We start from the raw sequence: 21,961 nt of genomic DNA on the forward strand, positions 1-21,961 counted from the left end.
AAATGAAAATTTACTCAGGAAAAAGATCTACAACTGATGCTAAATAAATTCACAGTAACCCGGTGTACTGATATTTACCTCTCCAACCAAGGAAAGGCACAAAATGAGACCCAAATAAAGCAGAGAAAGGAATAAAGGGTGGGAGAAACCTAGCATGTCCTCCCACCCCTTCCCTCCTCTAGACGGTTTCTCTGGAAAGTTCCAGAAGGGAGTCAGGCGTGGCTGGTGACATCACTGAGCCCCGTGGCGTCCCCCACACAGGCCACCCGACACCCTAACTTTCCCGCCTCGCAGAAGCCGGAAGACCAGGATGGGGCCGCGCAAGGGGCGGGGCTTACGTCACGTCCGGTTCGGGCCGCGCCACTGCTGGAGAGAGAAGGCTGAGCGAGGAGGGGCGGGGCCAAGAATGCGCGCGTTCTGGGCGGGGGAGGAGCCACCCTGAGGAGCGTCGCGTCACATCCGGTAGAGGTAGAGCCCGTGCGGAGGCGGCGCGGAGCGCTTCGATTCTGAGCGGCTCGGGAACCCGTGCGTCGTGTGAGGCTGTGGCGGAGCCTCTTTAAAGAAGGCGCAAGAGGTTGGCAGCTTCAATTGAAGCACATCGAGCGGCGACAGCAGCCAGAAGTCATGAGCGACAGCGGCGAACAGAACTACGGCGAGCGGGTACGTAGAAGTGGCGTAGGGGGCGGCTGTGTGGTCCCAGCTTCTCGTGTCTCTTTTAGGCCCATCGGCCTTGGGTCGGGAGGCAGGGACGTTTTAGGCCCCTATGTCTGAAGCCGGGAGGGAGGGGAGACAGGGTTTTGAAAGCCCTTGTGGGTAGTGTCGTTAGTCGTGAGGGAGGCCATCGGCTGGTTTGTGTGGCTTCGTACCCGAGATGGCTGTATTTTCCGTTATAACTAGGGGGGAGAAGATTAAAAATGGCCGCTGCGTCCCCTCGGTGGTGGGGGAGGGGAGCGGTATCTTATTTCGCCGTTGCTCTCCTGCGAAGGTCCGCCGCAGCCATCTTGGGCTGGCGGTCCGGGCGCGCTGCCAAAGGCACAAAATGGCGGAGGAGCCGCGCGTTAGCGCGGGCTCAACCCGCCACGGGCCGCGCCTCGCTAGGGCGCGTCGTGGGGTGGGAAAAAAAGACGACGTTTTGGGGGGTTTTTGCCCAGTGTTTAGGTTAACGAAGGACCGTTTCATCAGCCCTGGAAAGGCCGGAATCTAGGGTGTCTTGGGGCCTCTTGACATGGAAACTCATATGAGGGTAGACTAAAGTTCTGGGCCTGTTAGTTGGAGGGAGTTGGCTTTGTGTTTGGCCTAAGTGGAGTGTTTCTGTTTGGTACTGGAAGTTTTACAGCTCAAAATCGTTATCGGAGTATCCTATTAGAGTAGACAACAAAGGTCGCTAAGATTGTCGTGGAGATGTTTTATTCCACGGGAACGTGGGGGAGAAATTGGCGGGCAACAATTTATGGCGCCGTTATTTCTTTTGTTTTGAGAACTACAAACTGTGTTGGTACTTTTTTGTAATTTTCCACCTCTTAAAGGTGGAGTGCGGGGAGGGTTGATTATATTTAGAGAGTAAGATAGTTTCTAGGCTTATAAAATAGCACAGCTTGCCTCTGGGGCCCTGGGTATTAGGTTTGGAAAGCATCGGATGAAGACGCAGAAATAGAAGGCTTGCTAGAACCTAGAACCTTATATATTGGCGGCGAAGGGGAATTTGTTAGGAGAAGGGTAATAAAATCTATTTCTGAGGCTGTTACAGAAATAAGGTTTAGTGTTTTGCAATTTAAGTTCCCGCTGTGCTGATAGAACCGTCTTAAGATCTGAATACTCTTTGTCTAGTAAATTAGGCTGTCAAACTTGAATAAAAAATATTTTAGGTGATTTATTAGGAAGGGTATTTTTAGAAAGAAACTTCCTCTGGGCTCCTTCACCACCTTAGTGAGCTTACTGTATAATTTTGAAACCCAAACTGATTTGAACCAATCAAGCCTTACGTTTACATATTCAGGTGAATATTAGGGTTCTGATTTTGACGTTTTTCCATAGGTTGATAGACTCCAATGTCGCCTGTGTGCGCGATTATTTTTTAAGGTCTTGTTTTCTAAGGACGAAGTTTGGCTTGATCTCACAAGTCGAAGTTGTGACTTTTGGTTTCTGCCGGTTGAATAGACTGTTGAAACTACCCGTTGGTGTTGGAACTGAGAAGCAAATAATTTTAAAGTCTTTAGTTATTAAACAGACCCTCTCTGTACAGGTGTATGGAATATAAAAGAAAATAAAAAAATAACCAGACCAATTATTGGGTACCTTTGCAGTCTTTAGGGAATACAAAATGGTTTCTGACAAGAGGAGCTCAGTTGAATATACATGAACAAGTTACACATGGCATCATTCGGAAAGTGGAAAATTGCCCAAAGAAGAATTAACTCTAGTATGTTTCACATGAGGAAGGAAACTAAGGAAGTGTAGGTCTCAGTTTGAGACATACAGCTCGAGGGAAATTTGAAATTTTTGAATTGTTTGTTTTCTTTAAAAAAATACACTTCAGTGTTTTTCACACTCCTTGATATTTGCTCAATTGTGAAAGAGAAAGTTAACTTAAAATTGTGTTAAAAATCGGTGTTTTTCTTACATAAGAGTCTTGGCTTTCTGGGAGAGATTTCTAAACTTCGAAGTTGATATATTTCCACATTGTTTTTTGTGTTTGCATTCCTATTGAAACCTTTAAATGATTGAAATACACCTAAAACTTTTATCAAGACTCCCAAAGAAAGCTTGGCAAAAGCATAAAGCTGAATGGAACAGTCTAAAAATTATTCAAGGAAAAAAGGTAATACAAGTCTCTTCAAATCAGCTGGAACCTTCCACCTTTTGTTTATCTGTTTCTAATCCAGACACTTCCACACCCAGGCAGCCCCACCTCCCTAGTAACTCTAGGTGAGTTTTTTTTCTGCCTACTCCTTGACTTTAGAAGTAGTTCTTTTCCTAAACAGTAAGGTCGGGTGTGCCGAATAAATTATCTTCAGTTTGGTTGCTAATAAGAGTACGGTCTTTTATAAGAACTTCCATAGAGTTGGTAGCAATTTTAGAGGTGCTGGCTAATATGGGGGTAATTAATCTTTAAACCCTATAATGGTCACAATATGTCGGGTGTGTGAGGTTTGTATGTTGTCTGGGCTTGCACTCAGTTTAATGTTCTATCCTCCTTACCGTTGTGATTAGTTTGTACAAATGAGTCTTTACCTAAAGAATCCAGAAACTATGGAAACAACTATTGTATGGACCAGATGTTTTTAATTTGTCACTCTATCAAGATTACAATAGCAAGCAGTTTAATTATGCTTAGACCCAGCAGATAATCTGATGGAATAGTAGCTGTTATTTTTGTAGAAGCAATGTGTTTGCAACATAGGCACATTATCTTTAGTCTTGTTCTCTATAGAGGTGAATAGCACCTGGTCACCATCCAATCAGAATGCCTTTCAAAATCTGCGGTTTTTCTCCTCTTCTGCTTAATCTTGAAATGTCTTTTTGTATTCTTGTTTTTAGCCCCTAACTCTAAATTCTAATTTTCAGAACAAACATCTCTGAATCTATTTCTTTCTACAGAATTGTAGCCATCACACCAAATTCCTTTAAACAAAGGATTGAATTAATGTCAAGTGGGAGGAAAGAGTGTTTTGTTTCATTGTGAGTCTGGTTAGGTTATTAGTCTCTTGAAACCAGGTTGAAATATTTTTTTTCTTGGTCTTAAGAGTGCTTTATTTAATATTGTGGATATTGTCTGGAGCTAGAAGGTGGCATTTTCAGACTGAAATTACAAGTGATTTTACAAGGTAAGTACTACAGGTTTTGTCAAAGGATTGAAGAGGAATTCAGCTGGTGAGAGAAGTGTTAATGGGATTTGCCTTGTAAGCCTTTTTACTCTTCTTTCTCTTCACTAAAACTCCAAACCTAAGTGGTAAACGATAATGCTTACATAGTTAAGCTAATGTTTTGCCCAAGACAAGGCCTGACTACACATCTCTTGAGCCTTAGCATTATGTTTTGTTATGTTAATCAGTGTTTATACATACTTAATTGTATTGTTTTCTTAAAAACATATGATTGATTAGGAATTTTAAGTGTTTTTACCCAGGTTAGTACTTAGGGGGTATGGGTCACATAGAAATAGGTATTATCATCATTTACTGTTTTTAAGCTGCAAGCCAAAAAAGTTCTTCACCATAGCAAATTATAAGTCTTCAAATTCCCCAAACTCTTTGCTTTGAATTGGGTTTTGAGGGTTATTTTCAGATTACTTTTATCAACATGGATTGTCATATACAACAGTTTGAATGAGGCTTTTTTTTTTTGCATTAATTTTTGCGCTTGGCTCTTAGGTTAAAAGATAGTCTCTGAAATGTCAAAGCATACTTATGTTTGCTTTTACTGGAAAGTACTGTTTTATGAACGGAAATGTAAGGGTCTGTGCTGTTTTTTGCAAGAGATTTCTTTAAAGCACAGACATGTCAGATGGGTTTTTTTTTTTTTCCAGAGACTATTCTTAGTCTGGTAGACAATTTGGCTGCAGGAAAAATAAAATAGACCTTCATATGTTGATAAGAGCATTCATTGACCTTCCTGTAACAGGATCAACGAGTTTTTCTTTGCCCCCTTCGCTCCCTTTTTTTTTTTTTTAGGATATTGCCTGTTAACTTAATGAGTTCATGCATGTTTCATGTTAAATGGATTCCTGTTGTATCCCCTAGAAACATTTAACAAACTGTGTTGATGATGGGACAAGTTTCTGTTTATTTCTAACTAGGGTCTCCTAACCAAATGTACATAATAATGTTAGCCCAATACTTGGTCTTCTGGTTTTATAAAGTGGCCACTTGAAATTAGCTGCTGAGTTGGAATAAACCTAATAATTTATATATTATCTAGTAGTGGTTTTGTTCTTAGAATATAAGAGAAGTAGTTGGAAAGGGGTAGTGAAATAACAGCAGACAGGTGTCCATATTGAAGACGGTAGTGATAGAGCTTTGGCCTCTGTTCCAGTATCTTCTGCATCTAAGCCCTGTATTCTCTACATGATCTTTAGGAGGCCCTAAGGAAACGTGCTTGGGCATTCTGATTCCACGATTACATTTGTGCTGCCAGCAAACATTTCCCATTACATTTTAGTGATGGATATTAAAAGAAAACCAATTATTGTAGCTCCCTTAAATAGCTGTTTAAAATGTTTTTCTTGGATTAAATAAATTAAACAATAATTGACATTAAACTAGACTGGAAATTATGCTTTTACTTAGAAAAGACATCACAACACTTGCCATGGTATTTAATGCCCAGATAGGTATAAAGACATCTCTCATGACTTTTTTTAAGAGAGAAAGCTGTAATTTTTTTCAGAATGAAAGGAAAACTAGGAAAGGAAATGATAGCAAAATAACATTCAAAGGTGAAATGCAGGATAACAAGGAAAACTAGGATGTTTTATATAAAGTCAGTATTTTGCTTAGCGTGTTCAACAGAAGCTATTATACTTTGCTGGTCTGCTAAATTGAGTTTTTAATAATTTGAGGAGGTGTGCTATAATATTCTAATATCGCCACCTTTAAAATAGGATTTCTCCTTTGGATGTCCAGAAGACATTAATATTTTGTTCATTGAGGGGAAAACGTACAGCAAAATTCTTTGAAAATACCACTGTTGGATTCAAGTTTGTTCTGCTTTCCTTCATAGCTACTGGCATATAGTAGGTGGTTGACTTGATTTTGTCTTTTTATGATTTAATTCTAAATTTAGTAATTGAACCATTCATACTATAAAATCTCACTAGAGCAGCATTCCCAGGGGTGGGTTGAACACTACAGATCCAAAATGTCAGATTCTCTGACGTTGCCTTTATACAAAGCTCTAATACAGTACAAAAATGTGTGACGTTAAATAAGTTTCTTTATCCTATTTAGACAAGTCACAGTATTGTAAACCTCTTAAACCCCGAGCCTTTGTCATCATCGTACAAATGAGTTGTCCGTGCTTTCCTTTCTTGCACTTATGTATTAATGTGTCACTTTTTGATAGAGATGTGCTTTTGACACTTAACATTTTCTATTGATGAATACAATAAGTAAGAAGTGTGAAATGTAATTATAGTTCTTAAAATGTTAAATGAACAGTAAATGTTCAGAGGCGCACTTCACATTCATCTTAAGCATGATAAATCTATTTGGAGTAGACAAATGAGAATTGATTACCATATATAGTCTAGAACCAACAGAAAACTGTAGTTTCAGTTTTTTGAGCTGCATATTCTAGTTTCTTTTTTTAAATCCAAATCAACAAAGGGATTTTTTTTCTAGTTTCAGTTTTGGCACTGGATTTTATCCTGGAGTTTTAAAATATTCTTCATCCTGTTCTTTTTCTATTAAGGTTAATGTTGAAGAAGGAAAATGCGGAAGTCGTCATTTGACAAGTTTTATAAATGAGTATTTGAAGCTCAGGAATAAGTGAAGCTGAAATTTGAAAAAATAAAAGAAAGAATGCATGCTAATTATCAGACCAGAAGTCCCACTTGTAGAATATTGAGCAATTTGTGTGAAGTGGGGAAGATGAAAGAAGTCAGAATTTGAAACGGAAGAATGAAGAAAAGAAATAAAAATGAAGTTAAGATAAGAAGTAATCTGGAATCAGAAAGCACTACGCTAAGTAATTACTAGTCTGTTTATGTGTCCCTGTATATTTTGCTAAACATGCATGCATTATTTGTTTAATAGAAGAAAATATATACAGGGTAAAGAAGTGCCTTCCAGGGGAAACGTTTAAATTAGGTAATTCTAATTTTAACTGCTTAGTCAAATGATTGAATGCAATTTTAAAAAATAACCCTTTGTAGTCAAATACAAGGCAGCAGTGAGCTCTCCGGCATGGGTAATAGTTGGCTTCATGTTGTCCCCTCTAGATAGATTTTTCCTCTATCTAATTCTGTTGGTCCTGGGGCTCAAGTACCTCCAGAGTTGTTACTGGTGGTCTGTGCCACCTTCCTGGACTCTTAGAATCCACTGACCCCTCTCCTTCAGTATATTGTAGAATGTTTTGTTTGTTGAAGTTTTCCAAAAGAATGTCGCTAGGATGGTTATAGAACCAACCCCTCAGAATCCAAGTAAAGCTTTGAACAGGACGGTTCTTTTGGTATTAAAGCATTAGGTTTTTACAAATGGCAGGAGTGGAAATTTGTGACCATTTAGACCCTTTGAGGGTGCGTATTTGCTAAATACAGAGGGAGGATTCTTCAAATTGTGTTTGTTAACCGCCTATTCCAGCTGAATGAGTAGGATTAGTGCTAAAAATACAGTAGCTTCCCCTAGAAGTGGGTCACACAAGTGAACAGGATAGTTAATTCAAAGTACAATAATAGCAGTGTGCTTTTAATCCCTTTTCTGCTATCAGCGTTTAGTTAATAATGTTAGAAATATGGATTATAAAGTAGCTTTACTCTGGTTCTCTGCTCCTACTACTTGGAAGATCACATCAAATGTTGTCTTTTCCTTTTCTGTGTGTTTTGTTTTAGCTGACCAGAAGAGTCAGATGATCGGTGTAATGTTGTTACCCTCAGGTGGATGGGACAAGTACACAAATCAAAATAATAACCAGTAATAGCTAACTAACAATTTTCTACCCAATTGAGAATGCCAAGGGTATCATGTCACACATTTCTTCCTGAAATAAAGGCAACTTAACTTTCTCTGAGAGTTGTCAGGTCTTAAGGCTCTTAGAGAAAATTACTTAGATGACATTTCCTGAAGGATCCATTTTCTGGTGGTTTAGGGCCTGTTGTCACAGTGTGAAATTTGTGCTTTTTATATTTAATTATTTCTATGTCTTGCAAACAGAAAGAAAACTATTCACATTTATAGGAGGCAGTTTTTACATTTACTTTTCTTCGTTTGTTGCTTGTAAAATTTCTTGTCACAGATAAACTAATGATAACATTAACCTTAACTTTGCATTCTGAATTACTCAAATAACAGGCAGCTGGCTGAGGTAAAAATTATATGAAGGAATATTTTTATTCAAGCCCATAGATTCTTTTATCAAGGAACCTGAAAGACTCCTAGGGTCTAAAAAGAGAGAAAGATCTGTTAGCCCCTTAAGGGAAAGGAAGCGATTTGGAATCTGATTACATGGCTCAAGCTGGGTAGGATAGAAGGTTAAAATGTTGATTGATGCTAGTAGACCATCTTATCCATTCATTTTTGTTTTCTCCCTTAGCCAAAGCATCTTTGGGTTTAGGGTGTCTCTTCCCCCAGGCTGTTGGGAAGATGGGGGTCCTGGAACTGGCAGCTGTAGGGAAGATTGCATTAATCAGTAGGGCTGATTGATGATAGAGGCAGGCAGAGCAGGGAAGGAGATGCCTTTGGGATGGGAAAAGATCAGATAGGTAGGAACCATATTACTTCTGAAGTTGACTACCTTGATGAGACTTAACTAGCATCATAATTGCATACAGTGTTTTTGAGGGGTGTCAACACCTAACTCCAGGCCTTATTGTAATCTATTTTAAAGACTCCAGTTTCAGACCTTATATTTGAAATGTCATAGAGGTTTAGTGTATACCTCTGTTTATGTGCCAGTGTTCTAAATCTAATATACTGCATCCATTTTTTAAAAGTAATACAGGGATTGAATGTCTATTCCTTCTTCTATCATCTCTTTCAAAATAAATTTTTCTGAGACTTGCTGTTCTCAGAATAGAGAAGTATAGGTTAAAGTATTATGTTGGAAGGCTGTGTTTTATTAGCTGATGTGTTCCCTGCAGGTTATGTATTAGTATATGGCTGAGATCCAGTCTATGAGAACTTAAACCACTGAGCATTTTCCAGGGAATTTTTGGCTTTATTTTATTTGTGCTAACTTTAAGTTCATGATCTCTTTCCTTGAAGTGTTGGTGTCCAGAGTGTTTCTTTTGGTGAAGTTTTAAATCTGTATTGACATCTGCAGTTTTGTCAGTCCTGAAGGTGGATTTCGAAGTATACTTAATTATAAGGGCTTTCCCAATTTGCTTTACAGATTTGCCCATGTATTGAGGTTTAAAGTTAATGTTATTCTTTAGATTGGGCTAATCATTTTAGGTCTCCTTTCTTCTAGACAGGCTAAGTTCCTTTGTATCTATTTGCCCAAGTTAAATGGCCAATATAACTAAAAGAGTTAAAATGTCTTAAGAAAATATCCCTCACAAGAAAGATGGTGGAGGCATTTATCTGTTAGCCCAATGAAGTGTCAGTATAGAAGGGGAAGTTTTTACATTTCAGTATCTCCCTTATTCCTGGTCCAAAATGATTGTTCACAAATACATCTATATAGCCTGCCTAGTTTGGGAGGCTAAGTGAAAACTCTTGTGATTTCACAAATATTGTATCTTTGACCCTTGATCTGGTAGAATGTCACGAGAAAACCTCATTAAGGCTTATTTCCTAAACTGAGAATACTGTCTCTTCCCTCTTAGTAGACAGGCTGGTGAAGCATCTCAGCTAAAGCAAGAGGCTTAAAGAGGATCTTTTCTTTCTACCCATTCTTTCTTTATTGTCAAATTCCTAGGCTGACTAATGTCTCTTAATTATGATTACTTTATTGGTTATCTTTTAACTATTACTATGAGGTACCCATATTCTGCTCTCACTTCCTGAGCAAATTGTTTTATTTGGTTTCCATTAAAAGTTACATACTTCCATGAAATAATCTTTTGCTAGCATTGGGATAAACAAAGGCGTTTACTAGCTTTTGGGTTCCCTGTTTTTATCTTCTCTACCAGATTCATTTTTGCCCATGGTAGAAATGGCAGAAACCACGCCCCCATATTTGAGACCTTTGTCCAAGGTGAGAAGGAGGGCATGAATTGTGCTTCTAAATGTCTCAGTGTTGATATTTGGTAGAAAAATCCAGTGGATTGTTACTTGGGGTCTCCAGGGCTGCGGTGTATCTTTGAAACATTTCTTGGTGTAAAGGCAGGTGTTCTCAATAATAAAGAGTGGGTGCCATCTTTTTTAATCTCTTCAGAGTCACTTAGGCAGGGCTTGGGTAGAGGAATAGGCTGTCACATTTCATGTCACTTCACCATGTATTATAATGGCTTTGAGGTCATTTTTCAGAGTTGTTTGAGGCCTAAAGATCAGAACTTGGTTTACTGGGTGTGAGTTAGTCTTTCCTTCTCCGTTACTTCAAACATTAATTGATCTTTTCTGTGCTGTATATTTTTTGCTGCAAACCACAGAACTATATTCTAAAATATTTTGGGCTGAAATTTAAAATAATTCTGTATCTTTTATCCTTTCAAGAATGACCAGAATACTTTGAAGATCTTCCACAAACAGATCTCTTGTGATAACTTATCTGGAAGCTTCAACTTTGATTCCATACACTGTACAGTGACTTATCGCAAGCTTCGTTTCGAGTCTTGCCATTTCTGTTCTCTCGGGTAGGAAGACTCACTAGACTTTCTAAAGCCTTTCATTTTGCCTAAGTTGGATAGCCTAAGATAAAAGTAATGACTTGATGTCTTAGTTAACTATCAGAGTGAGTGAGTTCTTTTCTTCTTTACTCTTCACCTACTATTTGGTACCTTGGCAGAACTTTCCCTGGTTCTATATTTATGTATGCCTTTTCTGCTGATTAATTGACCTTATGTCTTTGGCTCATTAATGAACTAGTTAATCTTGTTCAGCCTTTGCTGTTTTCTTAGAGATCTTTTTTTGTGCCACTTTCTTACGGGCTAGTCCCAGTTTTGATTGGGAAAGCTATATGGATACATAGTACTTCCCTGGTCTTTGTGTTTTGCCTCCAGTTCCTAAACTACTACTAGTTTACCCTGGCTAATCTCCATTTAGCTGAGGAAGCTGTGGATCTATGGCATCTTCTCTACTCTTCTGCACAATTCACTGCCTTTTTGCTGTAGCTCCATCTGGTTGCTTTGACTCTATTGGGGGCCTTCTACCATGGTTAGATGGATTAGGGTTTTACAAGGTTCAGTGTCCTTCAAGGGTGGTCCTGGCTTTCCAGTAGGTATCTATTTTTCCCTAGGACTTGAAACTGAGATCGTTGTGCTTGCCTGTTTTCCCACTCAAACAAATATAACTTGTGAAAAGTTGAGGTCTTATTTTTAAAAATCAAGCATTTTAAAATTAAGTTCTTAAGTAATTAAGTTTTATGAGTTTTGTAGGGTTTTGTTTTATTGACTGCAACTTAATTGAAAATAGGTATAAAGTATAGACATCATAGTTAACAAGGTTCTTTCTCACCCCAGTGAGTACTATTCCCAAAACAATCCTTGGACAGTTCCCTTAAACTGCTTGACTTTGGCACCCCTTTCTGAAGTGAGTGGGGTCAGATAAGTCTTATCCATGCTCCAAAAAGGTGGAAGAAAGGACAAGTTAATTGACTTATGTCAGTTGGAGCTGTGAAACTATTATACCAGGTATACTCAGTTCCTGCCCTTACCTATGTTTTCTTATCTTGGAAGGGGATTGCTCTCCCTCACCATTTATCTTACAGCAGCTTATTTGTTTTTAAAGTTGCCCAGAAAATATACAAATTAAACTTTTGACATCTACGTGTAGGAATCCCGTTCTGCTTCCAGAAGTGGAAGTGCTCACGGATCGGGGAAATCTGCAAGGCATACCCCTGCAAGGTCTCGCTCCAAGGAAGATTCCAGGCGTTCCAGATCAAAGTCCAGGTCCAGATCTGAATCTAGGTAAGAAAGACTGTCTTGAGATTTTGTTACTCTTAGAAATTGGTGTGTGCTTTGTAAACCAGGAAGGTAGAGAGGGTTAGATCTTTTGTTGGCCTATTTAATATTGGTACTAGAAATAAGTTCTGAGAGACAGAAGACTATAATTGGTTAAGAGCCTGGGCACTTTGGTCAGGGTTCAAATCTTCCCTCTATTTTTGCTGGTTTGGGTGGATTGTACTTAACCTTTTCAACTTTAGCTTCCTTATCTATAAAAGGCACATTAGTGATAGTACCAGTTCTTCAGAGTTGTGAGTGTAAGTAAACTGCTTGTTAATATGGCATGTATACTGAAGGACATTGGCTTTCAGTAATTGTAATTGATCAATAGATACACACATGGTGCTTTTTTTGTTAATGTTGGTCACGAGTAGGCCATACATCCTGGTTTGCCTGGGACAGTCCCAGTTTATGCCTGTTGTCAGGCATAATTAACAGCACTCCTTTTCTCAAACATGTATGGTCGTTCTAGTCAAGAGCCACTCACTGATGTTTTTTTGTTTGTTTGTTTGTTTTTTTAAACTGCTGGGGGAACTACCTGTGATTGTTACTGTGTTAAGCGAATGGTGGGCATAATGGGAGATGTAGAAAAATAGAAGATGGTTTTCTGAGGTGAAAGATCGGCACAAACCAAGCTAGTAAAGTACTGCATGTTTTGCTTTCTAAAGAAATATTTTCCTTTATCTTAATTTGAAAAAATGTTGAAAAGCATGTGGTTTTGGAACACTTCATAGCAAAGTTGACATGACAATGGGTTAAAATTAGGAAAGGTATCGATCCCACTAAATTGGTAAGCATGTTAGCATATGCTTGGATTGTGTTCCTTCTTTGGGGATTTAACTCTAGAGTAATAAAGAATTCAAGACTATATTTGTCAGTTATTTAGTAATAACCTTAAAGTCTTTGTTTTGCAGGTCTAGGTCCAGAAGAAGCTCTCGAAGGCATTATACCAGGTCACGGTCTCGTTCCCGCTCCCATAGACGATCCCGGAGCAGGTCTTACAGTCGAGATTATCGCAGACGGCACAGCCACAGTCATTCTCCCATGTCTACTCGCAGGCGTCATGTTGGGAATCGGGTAAGAGGAAAAACTGTTTTTGAAGCAAAGGATTTTAAGTTAGGACTGATCGTGACAGTGGAGCTTTAGCAGTGAATATGTAACTAAAAGTTTTTTAGAGGCTTTTTAGTGCTTTGAAATTGTCTCTTTTAAGTTAACTCTCCCATGATGGTCTACATTAGGGGTATCAGACATTTAAGCATAGTATTGACACACCATTGTAACTAAGTCTATCAAGCAATACAATTTCATACTATTATTACTAAGTGTTTTTTGGGTTTCATAAACTTATGGGATGCCCTCTTAACTGTGGTTTAATTTTTAAGCTAATTGGGGTGTCGTATTAAGGCTTTTCATGTATGAGGTTCCAAATAAGACAGTATTTACTGTATTTGTGTTATGTGATTTCATTGTATAATCCAAGTGCTTTTGTTGGGACATGGGTTTCTGTTTTTAGGGTGGAATGGAATCTCCCTAATAAATTGTTAGTGTAAGAAGTAAGTGGAACTTTGAGATAAATTCATTATGGTGTTGGGAATGTCAGCCACAAATGATTCATTCTTTTTTCTTGTAATGAATGCAAGCTGCTTTTAATACCTGTTAAAATGGTTCGATGCATTTCATTTATGTGCATATATGAACACTTTGTATATTAGGTTTCTATGAAAATAAAATCAACTACACGTGCTCTTTGTATGTGGGTGGTATGCCTTAATTCAACCTTAAAAATTTTTTTCCTAGCTGATGGAGACAGGTTCTGATTATTCTTGTGTGTGTCTTTTGTGAATATGTGGGCTTTTCTTAGAGTAAATTCATAAGGAGGTGGATTCCTCTTCCAAATTGCCTTCTAAATCTTTGAAAATAGATGGCAGGTTTGCTTTTCACCAGTGTGAATCCCTTTCCCCTACTTAACTAAGGTTTAAATTACTCCTTTTGTGGTCTTTTCTGCTCATTCTCAAAAATGCTTATAAGTGTTTGCTGTAATGTTTTATAATTTCTTTTATTAAAATTGTAAAGTTAGTGACAGTTTTGGCTAGTGAGTGGTTCCCTTTTACTTTGATTTATGGTAAGTTTTCGAAGTTTGAAGTCCATTTTTCTATTTCTAGGCAAATCCTGATCCCAACTGTTGTCTTGGAGTATTTGGGTTGAGCTTGTACACCACAGAAAGAGATCTAAGAGAAGTGTTCTCTAAATATGGTCCCATTGCGGATGTCTCTATTGTATATGACCAGCAGTCCAGGCGTTCAAGAGGATTTGCCTTTGTATATTTTGAAAATGTAGATGATGCCAAGGAAGTAAGTAGAAGTTTATCCATACCTTTTTAAAACACCAGTTTTGTTGTTCAACTCCAAGTACTAATGACCAAGTGCTTGGATGAGGACAGTTTTGCTTTTATGGTATAAATGGGATATACACCTGTAGTTTGAGTTGAAGGAATAAATTCTTTCAGGAACAAATAATTGAAATCAGTAATGCTTTGAACATTTTTTCAACCCTTTATTTTGGGAAATTTCAAATACACACAGAATAACAATTTTGTATGACTTAGGGCAATTGGCCCTATCACTCGGCTTCAATAGTTAGAACCAGCTGTAGTCAGCTATATTCCAATTCAGTCTTTTCCACCACATTTTGAAGTTATGACATAATCATTTGCTGTTTCAGCTTTGTTTTTATATTGTTTGTATAGAATCTATTCAGTGTATATATATTGTTTCGATGTTTATAAACACCTAAGTTTTATGAAAACAGCATTCTCTAGTTTAGGGTTTTTAATCCTTGTTCAAATTAAGCTATTTTCTACAATAGAAAATAACCAAAAGCAACAAAGTTATAACTCAGGAGAGAAAAGGAACTGATTTTTAGTGTATATTGGCAAGTGAATGATTTTCATACATGTATTTTTAATTTGACTTGAGGTAGGATATAAAAAGAGGAAAGAGTATATGAAGTGGATCCCATTTAAGAAATTCAGGCTTCCAGTGCATAAGGATGGTAGCTGAGGTCATCACTAAGGAAGTGTAAGAAAACGCTCTGATAAATATTTAATGCCAAGCCGTCTGATGATCGATTTAGAGATTAGGAATTGAATTGAGCTCTAGGCAAAATCTAATTTTTAAGCCATGCATGGTGGCACCCCTATAGTTCAGCTACTTTGGAGCCCATGGTGGAAGAATCAATTGAGCCTGGGAGTCTGAATCCAGCTTGGGCAACATAGTGAGACCTCTGTCTCTAGAAAATTTTTTTAATGTAAAGAGCTAATTTTAAAAGGAGTAACTTGATTTGCTAGTAGAAATATTAAAAGCTGAATGCAACTTACTATAATGGATGACTTTGTGGAAATTTAAGAGATTTGAAGGGACCTTTTAAGATGTCATTCAGTTTCATTTTTGAAAAAATTGAGATGCCAAAAGGGTATAAATAGGATTTTCCCAAGATCACCAGATTGCATAATTTAATTTTGCTACAAACCACAGTTAGCACTCTGAAAAATACCACAAATTTTTTTATGTGAATCTGTATTGTCAGAAACTAAGCCATAAACAGTAGCTTGAACATTCGAATTAGGAGATAGCATAACATTGGAATTAGAAATTTAAATTATGAACGAACTCTAGTATGTTCAGAATTGGATATTATTTTAAGTGCATGTTGTTTCAGTTAGTATATATTCTGGATAAAAGAACTATATGTATACTTGAGGCTTTTCTTCATCTTTTCATCTTAGCTTTTTGTTTCCAGAGCAAGTCTGGACAATTTTCAAGGATTAAGTAGTAAATATGTTAGGCTCTTTGAGTCATAGGATATCTATCAGTCACAACTATTCAAATCTGGCATTGTAACCCCAAAACAGTCATATGCAAGGGAATGAGTGGTGCGGTGTTCCATTGAAACATTTATAGGCATTGAAATTTGAATTTTTTGTAATTATTACTTGTCCTGTAATACTGGGTTTTTCCCACCTAGCCATGTATATTCTTAGCTAATGGGTCATAGGCAACTGCCCAGATTTGGCCCATAGGTTATAATTTGTCAACTATGCACTGCTTTAGAGCTGGAAACACTGTCAGATTTCAGGTTAGAGATAATTGTTTTTTACAAATGAATAATATTTAGTGGAGAGAACAACCCATTTATAAGTAAACCTTACGATCTTGCCAACATTAAAATAACTTACGTTACACCTAAATTGAAAGGTCAAGTTGGACATTATTCACAGCCATAGAATAATTAGTGGCATTGTCCAGGATGTATATAACAGTTCGTTTATTTTTTAAAGGCTAAAGAACGTGCCAATGGAATGGAGCTTGATGGTCGTAGGATCAGAGTTGATTTCTCTATAACAAAAAGACCACATACCCCAACACCAGGAATTTACATGGGAAGGCCTACCTAGTAAGTTTACTTTCAATGTAAAAATGTAATTTTTACAATTCAGTTCACTTCCTCCAAGAAACATTTGTATGTGGGGGTGGGGGTCTTGGGCATTTTATTTAATCGTGCCACCATCTAAATCATTTTTCCTGTTTTTGAAACTGGCTAAAAATTTATTTCAGTGGAATAATATGCAAAAATACATAAAGTGGAAACATTTTGTACCAAAAATTTTGCTTGACACCTTTAAATCATGGTCCTACTTTCTCATAAAGAAATCTCATAAATTTTGGCTTTACTGGGTAACTGTTCTAATTAGGGCATTTTTCCAATAATAGAAACTTAACCATTATGAATAATAAGTTTATATAAATCGTAAAGTGCATTTTTAAGATTTTTCTTGTATGTGCGTACGTGTGTTTTTAAGTAGAATGGAGAACATGAGTTTCAGATAATTGCACTAGACTGTAAAAGAATATTAACTTTCTCATTTGTCGTGACACTCACCAAGTGTGTACTTGGGGAAAAAACCCTAAATTTGGATTAATTTTTAAAATTTTAATAAAAAGTGCTTATGTGTGGTAGAGATTTTCAGTTATGTACCGTGATTGCTATGTTGTTTTTATTTTTATTTATTTTTTTTTTATTTTTCGGCTGTTAACTTCAACAGGCAATATGTTGTTTTTAATAAGCAGAACAGAACAGGCCGGTGCGGTGGCTCACGCCTATAATCCTAGCACTCAGGGAGGCCGAGGCAGTAGGATCGCTCAAGGTCAGGAGTTTGAAACTAGCTTGAGCAAGAAACCCTGTCTCTACTAAAAATAGAAAGAAATTAATTGGACAACTGAATATATATAGAAAAAATTAGCCGGGCATGGCGGCACATGCCTGTAGTCCCAGCGACTCGGGAGGGCTGAGGCAGGGAGGATTGCTTGAGCCTGGAAATGTGAGGTTGCTATGAGCTAGGCTGATACCACGGCACTCTATCTAGCCCAGACAACAGAGTGAGACTCTGTGTCCAAAAATAAATAAGTAAATAAGCAGAATATTTTCCCACTCTTAAAACAATATTTTCTGTATGGTTTCATTTTCCCTTCCTATTGAAAATATGTGGGATTAGCAGATTGATTTGACTTTTAGTACAAAATAAGTCTGTAGGATCTGGGTGCTTTCTTAATCCAAAGATTATTTTTTAAATACATGATAGTTATATACTTTGTAACAAGGGGAAAGAAAAGGCAGTATTTGTGCATTATCAGTGAGAATTGTAATAGAAATAACACTCATTTTCTAATTAATGGATCAGAAGAAGCCTACTGATAAATCCCATCAGTTTTCTTCAGAACATAAAGAAATTACACTTAAAGAAGTTGCCCAGTCATGTCCGTATAGCTTAGCTGCAGGATATGTTACCCCCAGGACCCAAATGCACTGTGCTACATGGTGTTGAGCTGCTGCTAAATATGTGAATCAGTTTATAATAGCAAAAGTCATGTCTAGGACGATAGAGATGGCCATGTGATATTTTAAAAAGATTTATTATTATTTATAGTGGCAGTTCACGCCGTCGGGATTATTATGACAGAGCATACGATCGAGGCTATGATGATCGGGACTACTATAGCAGATCATATAGGTAAGTTGTGATGTAGAAAGGGTCAACTCTTCTGAATCTCAGTTGCGACATGATTTAAAGCCATACTATATTGCATTTTAGCTTTTGTAAGAAATCCAGGGCTGGAGTTTAAAGCCGATTTTAAGGTTATATGTCTTTTTAATTAATTTGTTATATGTACTTAGTTTCTGTTTGAAAACTATTCTAGAATATAAATAGTGATTAATTGGGATATGTTAATAAACAATACATTTTCTTTTTAAACATTGCGTGTAGACCAACTGAATTCTCTGGTCTAAAGTGACAGCAGAAAAAATAAAACTTAAATCTCAGTTTGTTTTAAAAAGATGTTTCATAAGCCATATTGGATTGGAAGGTCAGCCCTTTATAAAAGCAAATTTGTCTAAGGTGTCATGCACTGGAGGGCAAGGGAAAAACTGATAGTTTTTGAAAAATTCCAGAGAATTAATTCATTTAAAGACATTAGTACTATGGTAAATAGGTTTTTTATTGCCAAAAGTTGGTATTTGGGGGTTTTGGTAGGGAGATGCCCATCATGCTTGAAAAACAAAGATATCTTTGAGAGTACTTCCAAAGATAAAAATAAAGTAAAACTCTCTCTCAGCAGTGGTGGGCAATTTAGACCCTCCCTTGTTAAAATATTAATTTATGTAGTTACTGAGTCTTGGCCACAATTATCCTTGATAACTTAGTGTGCTGTGGGGGTGTGGATGGTTTTTCCACATTATTTGATAATGTTTAAGAGTATTGATAGTTGACACTATCACTATTCGGAAGTGAGTCCTTAAATGTGTTCTCAACATTAGCATTTTATCACTAATGAAAAATTCTTTTGTTCGTTTTTGTTTTAAGCATCATTGTATTGAATGGAACTTAAGGGATTGATTTGTGGAGGCTGAGAAAAATTAAGATTTTTAAAAATAATTCATTCAAGAGCATTTAGTTAAAAATGTTCTGTATTCTAACGATACTTATTTTAGCCACCAGAGAGAGCTCTATGCCAATTTGTGAAAAGTGGCAAAAATGGCTCTTGATCTCTTAAGTAGGTATTATTCATGCTTTGTGGGAGTTTTTATTTTATTGAATAAATGATATAATTCTTTCAAAAACTGAATTTGTTACCTGTCTTCACAGAGGAGGAGGTGGTGGAGGAGGAGGATGGAGAGCTGCTCAAGACAGGGATCAGATTTATAGGTATGTTGAGAAAGGATTTAACTTCTGCACAGCAATAGAAAGCCTCACATAAAAGATACCTAATATTTTGGTAGTTACGTTATAAGTGGATTCACATAAAATTAGAATTCTTGGAGTTCATAAAAATATTTTTATTGAAGCATTAGTGAAATTGAGTTTGGATGTTAGTCCATGAGAGAGTGTGGCTGAAGTTAATTAATGGTAAGGGAATTTTATTAAATATTATACTTAACAAAATTTAAAAGGAAAACAGATTAAAATGGAGCAATGAATATTCAACCTCTCATAGCTTAGAGTGCTTAATTGGTACTTCGGACTTAGAGTGTGCTTCACTCTCTCAAGACTCAGACCTAGAAAACCCCATGACTAATATAAGATTTTGGAACATTCATAAAGGCTTTTGGGGGAACTAATAAAGGGAAGTGTATACTCATGTCATTTAGTCTACCTGTGATCTGTGGAGACTTAGATAATCTTAACATTTGTTTACAGAAGGCGGTCACCTTCCCCTTACTACAGTCGTGGAGGATACAGATCACGTTCCAGATCTCGATCATACTCACCTCGTAAGTTGTTTTTTATGTTAGTCTGATTTTTTTATTTTTGATAGTGCTACTTGCTCTGACCTGCCAAAACATAGGCAACTATTACTTTTGCAGATAATAGGTTAATTCATGTAGTTTTATCTGTTATATTTCACACACTGCAAATGTTTTGGGGGTTTAAGAAAGTTTATAGAAACAACCCTTAGAATCCTATTTTTGCTTTTAATTAAAATAGTAAATGTATAGACTACCTAATTTAGGCTCCTTTGGAAAATGAGTTGTTTAAAACCTTAGCTCTCAGATTGAGTTATACTTCCCAGCTATTTCTGTTATTTAACATAGGGTATCTCATTTATAGTGTAACACTTGTGTAGAGGTCTTCCTCTGTTTCCCAAGAAAGAATCTGGTACATAAGAATTTCCTATTGGCAGAATGGTCTGAAATTGTCAACATAAAAGTACAGTTGATAACCAATTCCCTTAAGTATTAAACCTGATGATTTATTTTCTTCCTAGGTCGCTATTGAAGCATGAAGTTGAAGACTTTCTGAAACCTGCCCTAGAGCTGGGATATTGTTTGTGGACAATATTTTTTATTGTCTCGTTTAAAAAGTGAACAGTGCCTAGTGAAGTTAGGTGACTTTTACACCTTTTATGATGACTACTTTTGGTGGAGTTGAAATGCTGTTTTCATTCTGCATTTGTGTAGTTCGGTGCTTTGTTCAAAGTTAAGTGTTTTCAGGAAAGTATGTTTTGCATGTATTTTTTTACAGTCTAAATTTTGACTGCTGAGAAGTTTCTATTGTACAAAACTTCATTTAAAGGGTTTTCTACTGAATCCAGGGTATTCTGAAGATCGAAGCCTGTGTGTAAAATGCTACCAAATGGCAAAAAGCAACAATAAACAGTTTGATTTTTACTTTTCTTTCTAACATATCAATGCTTAGCAGAACTGTTCAGATTACATTGTCAGTAGTAAATTTAAAGACAAAATGCCCGTTTTCCTCCAGTTCATGAAACGTACCATACTTAATACCTACAATTACAATTAAGTGTTAAAAATTATGCTCTGTAACTCTATACTGCTAGTATTAGAACTAAAAATCTTTCAATACAGCAAATGCTTAATGCTTATATAAATGTGGATTTGTCAGCCTTTATGTAATCTGTAATATATATATAGCAGGGAATAAGAAGAGTTACACAATGTATGCCTTAAAAGGCTATTCCTTAAAGTTGTTACAAGGGGATAATGGTATTTCAACTAGTTATCAGCAAGTGACAATACATTCCACCACAAATGTACTCTTGTTCTTCTAGCTTTTAGACTATATGAAAAAACTGGGTGCTTCAAAGTACGGGATAAGAGAAGGGAACACTACACCTGTGTCATGGATGAACTGAAGACTTTGCCTGTTCATTTTTTAAATATTATTTTCAGGTCCTTTGCTTACCAAAGGAAGCCCAATTTCACTCAAATGTTTTGAGAACTGTGTTTAAATAAATGCAAATGAAAAAAATTGGTGGTGCAACTCAGTTTACAAAAAAAGTATTTTTGTTTTAACCCTGTTACCTGTAAAAGTCTTTCTATGATTTAGTCCCTAATGCAGTGTGTTGCTAAAGGTAAATTTGCATAAAGGTAACTAGATATTAGTGATCATCTCCATTTGGGGGCGAAGTTAAATCTCTGACCTCTACACATACCTTGAGGGTACTGTAAACACATGTTTTTAGTGTTCTTTTTCATTTAGGTAATTTTCATGATCAGTTCTAGGGACATGCTATATAGGCAGGTAATTTTGTTAGCTTGCTAACCTTTATAGTACTTACGAGTCATTTAGTATGCCCCGAGTACTTTGTAAAACATCAGCAATCATATGATGTAAAGTGACTTAGCTTAAGTCAAATAGCTATTTAAGTGGCAATGCCAGTATCTGAACCTAGGCAATCTGTCTGCTCTTAATCATGATGCCATACTGCCTCTAATCTGAGTAGCCAGATGAATGAAAATACTGGTAGTGGAGCATAGGCAGTTTGCAGATCTTAATTTGTAAAACTCACTGGGCAGGGTGTTTTAAAATGTCTGCCAACTTTTGGTAATTCTGTATACATATTGTGCCCCATGTGTGTTTTTCCAGTAAGCATGTGGAATTTAAATACTATATGCCTGCTGCATTATTTCAAGTCCTCAACCAGTAATAAGTGTCTACTCAAATATTTGCATAAGTTGAGTTTTAGAATGTGGTCTAGAAGGGATTGGGTTACAGGGGGATAGCTTAAAGGCTGAGAAGTCTGGTCTTAGTGATGGTGTATATGAAAGAACATGGTATGCTTATAGCTGTCTTACTAAGAGTTGTATTAATTTTCATATCCCTCAATGACAGGATTAAAGATGGTG

General features: G+C 36.8%; 1 protein-coding gene across 1 annotated transcript; it reads left to right on the top strand.

Annotated features, from left to right (window-relative positions):
• The first annotated feature begins 442 nt into the window (after positions 1-442).
• Positions 443-20,482, top strand: TRA2B (transformer 2 beta homolog). Its single transcript, XM_012749805.2, has 9 exons — positions 443-660; positions 11,589-11,722; positions 12,673-12,835; positions 13,921-14,109; positions 16,095-16,210; positions 17,742-17,825; positions 18,960-19,019; positions 19,512-19,585; positions 20,080-20,482. Exons 1-9 carry the CDS (start codon positions 625-627, stop codon positions 20,088-20,090), a joined length of 867 nt encoding a protein of 288 aa, XP_012605259.1. The 5' UTR covers positions 443-624; the 3' UTR covers positions 20,091-20,482.
• Positions 20,483-21,961: the final 1,479 nt, after the last annotated feature.

Source organism: Microcebus murinus, chromosome 1, assembly GCF_040939455.1.
Source record: "Microcebus murinus isolate Inina chromosome 1, M.murinus_Inina_mat1.0, whole genome shotgun sequence".
In the NCBI taxonomy this organism is placed as follows: Eukaryota; Metazoa; Chordata; class Mammalia; order Primates; family Cheirogaleidae; genus Microcebus; species Microcebus murinus.